Below are 13,171 nucleotides of genomic sequence, written 5' to 3'. Positions count from 1 at the left end.
CACTTCACCGCGCCGGAAGTACGTCAGAGCGGCGGCGCGGCCGGCCCGGCGCGGTGAGAGGGCGCGGGCGGGCGCTTGGCCGCCGCGATGAACAGCGTGGGCGAGGCTTGCACCGAGCTGAAGCGCGAGTACGACCAGTGCTTCAACCGCTGGTTCGCCGAGAAGTTCCTCAAGGGCGAGAGCGCCGGGGACCCCTGCGGGCAGCTCTTCAAGCGGTACCAGCTCTGCGTGCAGGTGCGTGCGGCGCTGGAGCCTGCCTGCTCCCCTGCCTGCCCTCCTGCCCGCCCTCCTGCCCGCCTCCGTGCCTGCTCCCCTGCCTGCACCCTTGCCCCCCTGCCCGACCCTCTGCCTCCCTGCTTGCTCCTTTGCTTCCCTCCCTGCTCTCCCCCCTGCCTGCCTCCATGCCCCCTGCCCTGTTTGTTGGCACAGATGTGGTACACAAGTACCCCCACGCTGCTCTGTGTTCTAGCTGTTCACTTTCCACCCCAAGTGTTATTCCGCTGGACATGTTCTGCTTACGATGCTCCTGGCAGCCCCAAGACTAGCTGCTGCCCACAGCTGCGCACCCCACTGCACTGCTCTGGACTTTCTCTTGCCTTCAGTTTCTGTCAGTCATGGCATATAATATTTTACAGGTGTATTTTTCTCGTTAATGTAACTTGTTAATTAAGCCTGCTGGTTTAGAGGCTGTAACACGTTTATGTGATGGGATCCAAATTGTAGTTTGGCATGAGTTCTCAGTGCCTACTTGAGCGTCTCTAGTACTGAAGCTTTATCCAAACCAGTCTTAAGACTATTTTTTCTAGATCATGTTTTGTAACAAAGACTATATTGCTTAGCACTATAAAGATGTCTCAAGTTTAATGTTTTGGATTTGTTGTTCTTTTTTTCAGAAAGCGATCAAGGAAAAGGATATACCCATTGAAGGCCTGGAGTTCATGGGTCCAAGCAAAGGAAAAACTGAAAACTCCTCTTGACCTCAGCTGTATGGGTGGGGTCACTAATATGAGCTTTTGGACTAAACAACATCACCAGGCATACGACTAGACACAGCCTGGATAAGACCTTTGTTAAGCTGCTTTCTAGGAAGTCAGGAATCTGCTTATAAAAACAGCCACACACACAAAAAAAAAGACTGGATCTTGTGGTAACTGTTGCCTCCTTTTCAGTGAATTATGGTGGTGGTTCAGCATCTAACAGCGTGAAAAGCTGTTTGAACTAACTTCCTACTTAATGTACTCTATAGTGAGAATGTTTATTAGAGCAGGCTGAAATAGTAGTTGCTTTGTGACTGATTTCTCTTGCTTATTTATATAACACTTGAAAGTGTTTAAAAATTCTATGAAGGAGGTTGATTCACTTTGTCTTCTCTCTATGCTGCTGAATTTTGGTGAAAGAAGGTTGTTTCATATGATCCTGAATGCTGAGGGGCTAAAGCATTGTTTTTTATCAGCAACAGAGATGGTATAAAATCACTTCTATTGGACCTGCAGTAACTTAGCTAAAATAAATATAACCAAGTTATATTCTGTTCAAGTAGGTAACTGTCCAGTAGAATCTGATTGTGACCTCTAGGAAGGACCAAGGTGGCCTGTAAGAGAAGCTGAAGAGGACACTTTTAACACAGAGGCTACTTCTTCAGCCTTTTCTGAGGTTCTAAAACAATCCTGAACTTGAATTCTGTCCTTTAGCATTATGTGTTCTTGCAATACAACTGCAGTGCAGCCCTGGCTATCCTTTTCCACGCTAAGACAAAGCTCCAGGCTGGCCACTACTACTATTTCTTGCTTGGTGTAGTTAAATTGTGTGTTGAATGAGGGAAACATTGGGTTGAAGCTTGACAGGTGATAATGTTGAGTCCCTGGCTGAGGCTTGTGAATCAAACCTGCTCACCAAGCTGCTCCTGAACTGTGTGGTTTACACCTAGGAAAGTAATCAAAAGTTATTTGTGCTGGCTTGTAAACTGTAGAACTGCTTGCAGCGCCTAGAAAAGGGTGTTTGGAAGAGAAGGAAGGGATCAGGATCCATCCCATCCAGTGGCCCTGTGAGCATTGTGGCAGGGGAGGAGGTTTCCGTTGATCCTTATACAGGAATGGGGAAAAGCTGTCCCCTCTCATTACACCAACACAGGTGAAAGTAAAAAATATGGCCTGGGGACAAAAGAGAAGTCAACTGCCTAATTCTCCTAAAATTACAGTGAGGGGGGGGGGGGAAAGTGAGCTTCACTTTCTTAGCTTTTAAGAGCTACCTGAAGGATAACTCAGAGGTTTTACTTCTTCAAAAAACAAACAACAAAAAAAGGTGCAATTCTCAAACGTAATAGCTCGCTTGTCTGCACGACAGCCCCTTGGTAATGACACCAGACAGAGAGTAGCTAATTAGGGGTTAATAGAAAATTGCCTTCATGACGTAACAAATATTGCAATAGCTGATTATGGAGAACATACTTCAGTATATACTGAATTTTAATTTACAGTATTAGCCTGGAACCTGTTCATCTGCCTGTGACCTGTGTGTTTACAGTGATCAGTTAGAGTGCATTCCTGTTGTTAACGTTACCAGATTCAGGCAGTCAAACCCCTTCACTCCTGCACTGTATCCTGTGGGAGGTGTCAATGTTTTAAGCAAACACTGAACTAAAGAACTTCTGATGATTCAGACTAACAAAAAAGTCAAATCCTAAATTCAAGTTCAGAGTTGTTTATTTAAAGGACCTCTACACTGGTACAGACAGAGGCCACACCACCATTCAGTTTCATTGTAGAAGGAATGCAGAGTTTAAATGATGGTTCCCATGCAACATTCTGGTCCACGATGGGAAGAGCTGAATTTCTGGCTGTGGTCAGGATCTTAGTGGTCATCTTCATAACCGGTTGGGAGAGCATTAACATGGGGGTTGTGGAACAGAGTTTTGTTCCCATCACCCCAGGGGAAAGGCTGTTGAAAGAAGAAAGAAAATAAGCCAGCGGCAGCTAAATGAACCATCTCAGAAAATCAACAGCAATATGGACTCAAACATCACACTGCTTGACGGGCTGATGAATTAAGCAAGTTTGCATCTGTTCCTGGACAAGAGTTAGAAAACAAGTGTCCCTTAGGTGGGAGCCACTGTCTATAGACGAGAAGATCTTTGTGTTCTTGCTTAGACATCAACTATGCTATGAGGACTCCAGTTTTAAGATTTTTGGGATCTCCTCTGTCAGCTTTTGAGTCTGTATTAATTTAAGGTAAGTACAGCTCTAGGACTGAAATGGTTTTCAGCAAGACATTAGCAGGATTACTTGGGGGTGGGAAGGCGTGTGAATACCATGGGTATTTCCTCTGAGCTGCAAGAAACTCTTGCTGCCTCAGAAACAAAGCCATCAGTTAAGATCGTGGCTACGTATGCAGCACCTCATGTAGGTGACAAGAAAGCAAGAGATGCTGTTGTAATCTCAGATGAAGGCCTGCGGTCATAGTGGGGTGGGGAAAAGGCAGCCCTTGGAGAGGTCAAGCAAAGGTACCTTGGTCCTGATCCGGAGATGAGCATAAGGAACAAACTCGGGTCTCTCGTGCTCCTGCTGTGCTTTCAGGTAGCAGTTCAGCATGCAAACACCAACACCGGGCAGGGCCACGACGAAGGTCAACAGCTTCCACAGGCGAGCTAGGGAGAGCATTACATGAAATAAAACAGTAACAAGCCTTTCCGTTAGTGACTCGAGAGCTTGTCAAGCGCAATTAACACATTAACGAGGAATTAACGCACGCTCCATGTCCCCCCCCTCGAGCCGGGGTCTCCCTCCCTGTTTTTACCAGGGAGAGAGGGCGCTCCCCTCCCGCGGGGATCCGGGCCTGACGGCTGCAGCCGCAGCTCTCCCGGCTCCCGGTGAGGTCGCCCCCTCCAGGGCTCACACCGCCGGCACCGGCTTCGCCGCGCCCGCCGCCAAGGGCAGCGGCTGTCAAGGGCAGCGGCGTACCGGCCGCAGGTCCCGGCTACGCCCTCGCCCCGAAGAGCCCCGTTACCTCCACCGGCCTCATGGGCCGCGGCCGACATGCTCCGCCCCGGCAGGGAGCGCGGGCCGGCGGCGCCGAGCAGCAGCCGGGAGGCCCTTCCGAGCGCCGCCATCGCGTCCGCGGGCGCCCAGCGGAGCCGGAAGCGGGGTCAGGCCGGCAGGGGGCACCGGGCATGCGCGCTGCGCTCCCGGCCCCGCCCCTGCGCGGCCGCGGGCGGCGGCGCCCCTCTGCGCATGCGCCGGCCTTGGGGCGGGCGGGAGGCGCTGGCTGTGACGTCAGCGTCGCGGCGTGTCGTTCGCGGGGGGGAGGCGGCACCAATTTGGTGCTGAGGGGTGGTGGCGGCGTGCGGGTGGCGAAAGGACGGGGGAGGCTTCCCTGTGAGCGGCGCCGGAGCTGTGGGGACAGGGGGTACACACTGGGGTCGTCCCAGGCGTGAGGGGACTGAAGCGCTCGAGCTGCGGCAGCCGTGAGGGGAGCAGGAGCGGAGGAGCCTGGGGCTCCTGAGGGGCCTGCAGAGGGGCACGGAGGCAGGGGGGTGGCTGTGGCAGCTAGGTGATTTGTGCTGGCTTCTAACAGGTGTAGAAGGGCAACACTGGGTGGGACCTGTGACTGCACAGCTCTCCAGAGCGGAAGGAAGCATGTTGATATGTGCCATCATGTACAGGCTTGGGGAGTGGTATCCCCCAGCATGCATGGCTGTGAGTTTCAGAGACTGTACATTCAGCGTAGGTGGCCTAGGAGACTGGCCTGCCATCCTATGTAGACTTTCCTGGTGGTAAAGCGATTGCACAGCTGTATTTGAGTTTCTTTTATGCAACAGCAGGGAAGGTCTGTTGTATTTGTTACTGAGACCTTTTTTTTTTTTTCACATGAGGGACCAATCCCATTAGTGCAATATAAAAGCTGCTTCAATCGTGACAGTAAAAAAGATGCTAATGAAATGCAGTTTTGTAACCACTGATGTGTTTTTAATTACGTGGGTTCCTGGGATGATTCTGCTGAAATAGTAATATCACTTGAATAAACACAAAAGATATGCAGGAAAAAAAAAAATCATAATTAATTTGCAAATAGCTAAATCTTACTTTATTGCAGTTCTTTATTGCAGCCTGATGGTTGGCTGTTTGACCTTTGGTAGAAACCGCGTAGATGGAGAGTACATTTTCAAACACTTAAAACCTCACAGTAAAATGAGAGGACTCTTGTAGTGGATGCGGAGACTGAAACAGGCCAAGCGGAAAGCAGAGAAACAGGCTTTCAGGGTGGGATGGTGTTAAGGTCTGTCTGTGAGGGAGTGGTATGAAGAAATTGTATTTTTCTTCTAACAAGGTATAAATGTTTGTGGAAGGAGAAGGAGCAGGTTCCTCTGTCATTCAAAGCAGGCATCTGTGAAAGATGAAGATGAGCTTAAGTAAAGTGCAAGAGCTCTGTCCTGGTTCGGGGTTGTTACTGCACAGTGCTGCTCTGGCCAGGGGTAGTGCAGACTCACATTTCACCTTGGTCCCCTGAAACCCGTCACTTTTCTGTTGGCAAGACCAAAGCACGTAGCGTGGCTGCGTTGCTGTTACAGCATTGTTAGATGGTAGGAAGTGGTGGTTGCTGCTGGGGAGTGTGATTTCTTTTCCCTTTTTCACTTGGAATAGGGCTCATGTCCAAATTTACTGTGTAGTTTATGGGAATGGTAAGATGGCCAGGATCTCAGAAGGCTGTTGTGAAATGTACCTTGGCATAAAGATATTGCTCAGTTGTTTGTTTATTGCATTTTTGCAGTGTAAACTGATAATAAGTACATTGGTTTCTTTGTTATTATCTTTATTTTTAAAAAAAATCACAATTACCTCTTCCAGTAATTTTCTTTCATGTTACTTCATTTAATTTTAAGTCTTGCTTACATACTGAAAGGATAAGTTACTCCCTGGTGGCTTTGTGTGTACCTACAGGAGTGTTACTCAGTCTTCACCAACATGATGCATTTTCTACAGTACAGACCTGAAATCACTGCAGCTCACCATGTGTGCGCACAGCTGCTTTGCTGAATGAGGTTGGGAATGTTATGTCATGAAGTTCTTGTCCACATTGCAGGTAGATTTTGCCTTTCTCCACCTGCATCCCTGGGATTTGTGCTTACAAGATGTGTAATATCAGAGTTTTTAAAAGGAATTTGCATGTGACTTTTCTTGGGAACAGAAGATGCAAGAATTAATTTGTATAATCTTTAATTGATGAAACCAAGATTAAGTTCTGTATCCTAAAGCAAATTATGGTGGTGTTTTTATAGCAGGAGCTACATAAACAAAACTACTCATTTGTAGCAAAAAGAGCTCTAAGTAAGCAACAGACACTAATGTTTACAAATTAGATTAAACAAAAAAGGATCCACAAAACAAGAAGCAAACCTCTGTCTAGGATGAGGAATGGTACTCTAAAATGAAAAGGACATGAGCTGTGCTGCTGCAGTAGCCTCAAACAACAACATGCAAGTGTCCAGCAGGAGATGAGAGCAGCCGAGGTGTGCTGCCTCCCTAGTTCTGCCTTGCACCTTCACTCCTCTGACAGTCTTGAAAATGCTCTTCTGAGAAGGAAATGCTCACAGAAAGCAGTATGTAGTAGTGGCAACTCTTAATGCAGCTGCCCCATGTTAAAAAGTACCTTGTGAGCACTTCTACCTATGGACCTCCAAGGGGTTCATGGAGAGAACTAAAAATGGAGTTCACTTCTGTCCTGAACCTGAGTATGGTGGCGGTTTCACTGCAGTCTGAGTTGCAGTGATTTAAAATGGGACTTTCTTAGCCTTTATCATCCCAGCTGTTTCAATTAATCTTCATATTAGGTGTGTCAGGAGTCTAATGGGTCTGACTCATGTCATCTTCAAATGTGGTGTAAATTGAGAGAGACTGCTGGAAGACAAAAGATTCCATGTGAAAAATTTCTTCTAGCTGAGGGAAGACAGGTAGGTATTTGAAGAAACCTAGATTATTTTTGTTAAAGGATTGTGAAGAATGTTTTGATATAGTTGTATAAAATATGTTTAACTATGCGCTATGTAATAGTTATCACTGTGATAATTGCAGTCAGCCTGACAGCATGTCTTTTTACAAAGGTGTGGGAAAATGCCGGTGAATGAACAGTTATCTCTGCTACTGGCTCAGTAGCTCAGTCTGGATTATTGACCTGTGGTGTGAAAACCCCCTCTTGTACTCACTGGTAAGAGCTGCTGCCTCACAGAAAGGACTTCATTTGAATTCCAGAGCTGAGCTATTTAAGGGCCTGTAGCTTGATTTAGAAGCTAGCTTATCATCCTTTAATATCCAGTTCTAAATTCAACATTTTGAGGAAGTTTCAACATGTAGATTTTTCCAAAAGATCTAGCATCCTGGGAGTCTTCTGGAGTGCAAAGATGTTACAAAGTTAGCTCTGAAAAAGGGGGTAAAAAAAAGGAAAAAATGAAGTGCAGGTAGTCAGTCACTTGTGTGGTGGTGGGACAGGTGGAGGTCAGGCCAGAAATCCTGTAATCTGACTTGGCTACCCAGTAAATGTCTCCTGTTGCGTATGCAGCAGTAACATGTAACATTTTGGATCGTATTGCTTTTCGGTTTAACAAAATTTGAACAATTGCAGTGAGATGGTGCTCACTAGAGGTGGAGTTGACTTGCTCTGCTGAAAAAGAAAGCTTGGGTTTGTATGTACTAACCACAGAAACAATTGTGAAGGCAAGAGGCTTTAGCTTTCAGCTAACTGCCTAAAATTCAGTGAGTGTTGAGATAGAGAGGTTCCACTATAACTCAGACTCAAAGGACGCTTTCTAAAGACTCATCTTTCACCTTTATTTTTCTTACTTTTCCTAGCTGCAGTGGTGGATAGCAGAAGAGGACATGGATAACAGCATGAATCACTGGTGAGGTGTGATTTAAAAAAGCCTTTAATACGGTCAGCTGGGGCCGAAGCCTCTCAGAGCAATGCCGGGCTGGCCCGCCTGGTGGCAAACTGCTTTCACTGGAAGCGCCTCTCCGTTTAGGAGGTTTGGGAACAACAAATGCACTCATTTGGATTTCAGACTGTAATCTCATCTCTGTGCATTTTCAAGTTTTCAGGGACCTGCTCATCTCTCTTGAATAGCAATGTTTCCTCCGTCAGATACTGTCTTAACAAACAGAGTTCACACTGCAGAGATAGTGTCTGTGTCTCAAACTTCACAGTTTCGGGAGGGTTCTTCATCTTCTCCCTGTAGTCCTGGAACTGCAGAAATCAATATTCCGACATCTGTAAATCCTTTGTTCCCCTTTTCACCAGGGCTTTATCAGCTTTGGGAGGGGGGAAGAGGGCGTTGAGAGAGCCATTGTCCCTTCTCTCGGGAATGATCTGGAAGTACTATGCAAATCTTCATTTGAAGACCCTGGGAACTGGGGGAGGGCTTTAGCTGCCGGCTCAGTAGGAGGGGAACTCTGCATCCCTGTTCACACTCTTCTGCTTCGTGCAAGGAGCTGGGAAGAGTTTTTTGAACTCACAGAAAAGACATTTTGTGCTCTATGCACTTCTGTGAGGCTTTGCCCTCCTTATGTTTCCTGCTTTGTGCTTTTTTCTGCCAGCTTCTTGTAAATATTTGTGTAAGAGTTGGGTAGGGAGAGATCTAAGAGCTGCAATTAGCAGTGATGAAGTCAGAACAGTGCCGGCTGCAGCACCCCTGCAGCCTCACACCCTGGAGCCTCCTACCAGGTAGTGGTGCAGCTCCAGTGGTGCTAGTGAATATATAGTCAGCATCCTGGCACTGGCACGGAGTAGGGGCATGGTTTGTTTCAGTAAGCCAATGATTCAGCTGGTCAGGAGTAGTGAAGTAGTTTGCAGTTCTCAAATTATCATATTGTAGCCAGATCTTAAAAAGCCTCCTCTTACTGGGGCAAAGACAGACCAGTACCTGGTTTATGAAACCCTGTAGTCTGTCCTGGCTTGGCTCAGAACTGTGTCACCTGTTTTGTATTAGGGCAGGGTCACACTAACTGCCAGTTTCCTGGAAGCTGTGTAGGGTCCTTCTTAGGCCTCATGGAATGGGAAACATCCTGACTGCCTGGGCACATGGGTGAACAGGACAGCCGGGGAGGGAGAGTAACAGATTATAGGCAGTTTTGTATTTATAAGCTACTGTAAAGGCAGTCACAGTTGATTTGATTTTCTGACCTTCTTTTTCATGGCATCAGTCCCATTGTTTATTTTTCAAACTTTGAGGGGCATTGTGTTCTAACAAACTAAAAAATACTTTTGAACAATGACATCCCTGGAAAATGCAACACTGTTCTCTCTCTCTCCTGGTCAGCTGAGAAGATGCAGCCTTTGAAGAACCTCACCTCCTGTCAAAGCCATAGGAACACATGCCATGAGACCTGATTCTCTGTTATGTCCCATTCCATGTTGTATCTGAAGCACTGTAAAACACTAGTGTTTTGTTCTGCAAGTACTTTACTGCTTTGTAGAGGGAAAGTGCATCACAGGCATAGTTTTGTATGCACAACTGGGTCTAAATATGCTCTTTTTTTTTTTCGTGTGTAACTCTAGAGTGACTCAGCTGGCTTGAGTGAATGTCCCCTGGAACTGTGCTAGCTGGAAGCCAGCCTGGACGTGCCTTCTTGCTTCCTGTAAGTGCTCCCACTACCTGTGCATACTCGCGCATCCATGTAGATGCTTTTCTGAGTACACTTGTTTGCATGCAGGCTGGCGTATGAATGCACATTCTTCTCACCCACTCTTCACATCTGCATGCAAACACACACGCATTCTCAAGTGCACACATCCATTCCCTTTCCCTCATATACATTTGTGCACATACACAGACCTTTTTGAAAGCTCCTGTTTTCAGAAAGGTTTTATTTATAGGTCCTGCCTGGTTGTGAATGTGAAAGGGAGAAAGCCCCTCAGAGGGTTCCTTTCATGTGTAAATCAGCCTAGGCTGAGAGCATTGGGGTCACTGAGAGGAGGATTTCACTCTTAATTACTCAGAGAGAAAGCAGGCAGGGGACTTTCTCAAACTAATAGGGTTGTTCTCTGCTGGGGAAAGCAGCTTGAGATGGCCCAAGTTTCTCTTGCATCAGATTTTGGGCTCTGATTCACAGGCCTCTCCTGCCAGTGCCAGAGCTGGTGTCTGTGTGGCACTTGGAACAAACAGTTCAGCTTCCAAAACAGCTTACTTACTAAAGATGGTTATGTTAGTTCTGATAATTGGGTGTTCTTTGGAGACCAATGGAAGAACTGACCTAGTCTGCTTTATTTTTATGCCACTTTTATGGAAGAATTATGTTAGTTTGTGCTGTGTATATCTGTGACTCCATCTGAAGACCTCAGTATTCCAGACCTGAAAGCTCCCACCTCTCTGCCAAGTAGAAAAATGTTATTGTCTAGAGATTAGTCCAGTGAGCAGGGCTCTGAACTTGGACTTAAAATCAGCACTGAATTCCCAGTTCAGCCACTGAATGCCTTTGTGACCTTAGCTGTGAAATGGTGTAATCTTCTCTCTAGAATGAGGCTGTTAAGAGCAAAAAACATGGATTGTGATACTCTTGGTAATAAGGCTGTGAATGCCAAGGTAAATGTGGGCGATAAGTGTGTCTGAAGAGATGTCTTTTTCCTGGAATGCAGTGTAAGCAATGCGGACTCCCCTGCTGAAGTAGCATTGTCACCTTCCATCCATTGACATGTACTGCGGAGATGGGAACACCCTGATCACAAGCCACTTGGTTCTCTACAGGAACCGCAGGACCTGTTTGTACAACCACAAGCTCACATGAGGTGCAGCTACACTTCGCAGCTGTCAGTAGTTGCAGGGAAGAGATCTGTGTTGTCAAGTGCATGTGCACATGCAGGCAAGTACATTTTTCTAACTCCAGTTGACTCAGTTAAATTTATATCCTCTCATCTGTGCCTCCTTTTCATATGGCCTCTGCATAGGAAATAAATGCTTTGAGGGCTGAACATTCCCAACCTGTGCACAAGCAGTCCCCTGGGAGCCCTGATACAGGATTCTTGGAGCTGTGTTAGTTCAGTTTGCCTGGGAAGGCAGAGTTTTCGGTCCAGGAGCACCTGTTTGAGGAAGCTCACAGCAGCGGTGGGGGCCATCGGCAGATGAGGTCAGCAGTCTGAAGTGCCTGCAGAGGTCAGAGAGAAATGAATGGGTCATTTATTTTGCAAATGAAGAGCTACAGCCTGGAGCAGCCGTAGCAGAGCCCAGCATGTGGGTCCAGGCTGTTCCTTTTATGAGCTGATGGAAATGGGGCCCAAAAGGACTTCCCTGATGGAGTTCTGTCACAGGCTTTGTTATCTTCACCTCCTCCAGCATGCACTGGGCATAGAATATGGATTGGGGGTTATCCTGGCTACCAGCACAGTCAAGAGGACTAAGGCTTTATGGCTGCATAGAAAACCTAAGGCTGCAGGGTATCCTTATTGCCATTCCAAAAGGAAAATCTTGTTTTAAGATGGAGAACACATGTTTCTTTCTGCTTTAGTGCTCCTTTTTACACAGCCTACACTAAAATGTGTAAATACAAGGGCTGCTTTAAAATAATGCACATAACTGAGTAACAGGGGTTAGAAAGCCTAGATTCTATTCTTCATTCTGGTGGTAGACTGTCATTTAATTTGACAAAGCCCTATGAATGACTTACACCTCATGCCTCACTTTTTCTGTAAAATACTGAAGAATAGTAGGATCTTTTTCTAAAAACATTTTTAGGCTTTGGAATACAGAATGCTTTATATATGCAAAATGTTGCTGTTAGTAGCACTGTCTGTCAATGTAATATCTTTTGGTCTACTTTTTATGCAACAATGTTACTTTGTCTGAATTGTTGATTTGGAATGAATTTTATGTTATATAAACAATGTCACTTCTGTCTTGAGTTTGTTCTTTCACTTCTTTGCAGACCACCAGGGAACTTCTTTCACTGTGAGATTGTAATGGGAGGTGGAGACACCTCGAGGAGAAGGTCGAAACAGACAACAGCAATTACAGTCAATAACATCTATGACTTGAGAAAATCTTGCCTCGATTACAGGGTTTTGTGTGGTCTGTGTGTGCCATCTTTCCTATGTACAGATACTTAAAATAAGGCAAAACATGGAAAGAACTGTTTCCCTTGTAGGAGCTCCAGGAGCAGCTTCCCATTATTATATGGTCTTTTCACAGCATCAGATAGAGTGGGGCAGGGTGGGGACTTTAAGGGGAAGGCAGCTAAGGTTGGGGTAACTGTGCTCACAGTTTTTCCTCACTGCTGTGCTGTTACAGCTATGACAAGCAACTGGAGGTTAGAACAGTCCTGGGACTGGCAGAAGGTGCACTAAAAAGGAAAATGAACTTAGGTTTAGATTTTATTTTTCAACCTCTGCTACGTGTGAAGGATTGTTTTTTATGGCTTTTAATCTCTGCTTTCCTTTAGAAACCTCAGGAGGACTGTCTGCCCTTCATGTCTGTTTTGACATGTTTTACATGCGTGATAAGGAGCACAGCCACTCTCGGTAGGTTGCAGAAAGAGGACATAAAATCATAACATGTCTTCGGAGGGGTAAGCGTGTTCTTTGTTTCCTAGAAGCATCAGCCAGGTTTACACCACTTCGTATAAGAACTGCTGCAAGAGAAGATGAATGTTTCTGAGGGCTCGGAGACAGTTTCATGTTTGGGGTAAGACTGAGGTTAGCCATGGAGCCTGTGTCCAGGCAGTAATTTGACAGCAGACATGAGCACACAGTAATGCAGTCTGTGAAAATCACAGAAGCCTGCTGAGTTATTGTGAGCTGGAGGAGCTTTTCTGTTTGTGGGCACATGGGTCTGCCTGCCTCACATTGTGCAGACATAACTGAGACATAAAGGAGGCTGGCAAATTGCAGAACACTGATGGAAAGGGGGGACAGGGGGCTGAAGAAGAAAAGTTAAGAGTTTGTAGACAAAGGCCTCAAGCATAGTTGTGAATGCCTAGCAGGTAGTTGGTCTTTAAATGAAAGCATTTATCAAGTAAAGTACTGATTTAATGTGGGAATTGGATAGATATCTGCAAAGGTTTTTGCACCCTGTTTGCAGTGTGAGTACAGGAGGTGTTAACAGAGAAAGCAGTTTTACTTTCTACCAAGGTGTATGTTTGTTCATGTACTTAAACTATATAGGGCAGGCAGTATAGATGACATCATACAAAGTGAGACA

At 46.1% G+C, this 13,171-nt stretch overlaps 2 protein-coding genes and 1 long non-coding RNA gene across 3 annotated transcripts; 2 read left to right on the top strand and 1 right to left on the bottom strand.

The window, feature by feature from the left end:
• The first annotated feature begins 16 nt into the window (after nt 1–16).
• TRIAP1 (TP53 regulated inhibitor of apoptosis 1) lies at nt 17–1,539 on the top strand. Its single transcript, XM_037403542.1, has 2 exons — nt 17–234; nt 894–1,539. Exons 1-2 carry the CDS (start codon nt 88–90, stop codon nt 975–977), a joined length of 231 nt encoding a protein of 76 aa, XP_037259439.1. The 5' UTR covers nt 17–87; the 3' UTR covers nt 978–1,539.
• Nucleotides 1,540–2,684: 1,145 nt separating this feature from the next.
• Nucleotides 2,685–4,148, bottom strand: LOC119154973 (cytochrome c oxidase subunit 6A1, mitochondrial). The gene is made up of 3 exons (XM_037403090.1): nt 4,003–4,148; nt 3,504–3,643; nt 2,685–2,937 (listed from the first exon to the last, which is right to left on the bottom strand). Exons 1-3 carry the CDS (start codon nt 4,103–4,105, stop codon nt 2,851–2,853), a joined length of 330 nt encoding a protein of 109 aa, XP_037258987.1. The 5' UTR covers nt 4,106–4,148; the 3' UTR covers nt 2,685–2,850.
• Nucleotides 4,149–4,550: 402 nt separating this feature from the next.
• On the top strand, nt 4,551–12,660 carry LOC119154738. The gene is made up of 5 exons (XR_005106530.1): nt 4,551–6,943; nt 7,094–7,197; nt 7,839–7,888; nt 9,541–9,620; nt 10,618–12,660. It is a non-coding gene; the product is annotated as an uncharacterized LOC119154738 (long non-coding RNA).
• Nucleotides 12,661–13,171: the final 511 nt, after the last annotated feature.

Source organism: Falco rusticolus, chromosome 1 (assembly GCF_015220075.1).
Source record: "Falco rusticolus isolate bFalRus1 chromosome 1, bFalRus1.pri, whole genome shotgun sequence".
Lineage (NCBI taxonomy): Eukaryota > Metazoa > Chordata > Aves > Falconiformes > Falconidae > Falco > Falco rusticolus.
Note: the sequence above shows the minus strand (reverse complement) of the source record. Positions and strands in the feature narration are given on the sequence as shown.

Excerpts from the sequence above, each read along its gene's own strand:
- LOC119154973 (XM_037403090.1), bottom strand. The coding sequence starts at position 4,105 with ATGGCGGCGCTCGGAAGGGCCTCCCGGCTGCTGCTCGGCGCCGCCGGC. Across the intron at positions 3,644-4,002 it reads GGCCCATGAGGCCGGTGGAG|CTCGCCTGTGGAAGCTGTTG; the intron begins GTAACGGGGCTC and ends TGCTCTCCCTAG. Across the intron at positions 2,938-3,503 it reads ATCTCCGGATCAGGACCAAG|CCTTTCCCCTGGGGTGATGG; the intron begins GTACCTTTGCTT and ends TTCTTTCAACAG.
- TRIAP1 (XM_037403542.1), top strand. The coding sequence starts at position 88 with ATGAACAGCGTGGGCGAGGCTTGCACCGAGCTGAAGCGCGAGTACGAC. Across the intron at positions 235-893 it reads GGTACCAGCTCTGCGTGCAG|AAAGCGATCAAGGAAAAGGA; the intron begins GTGCGTGCGGCG and ends TCTTTTTTTCAG.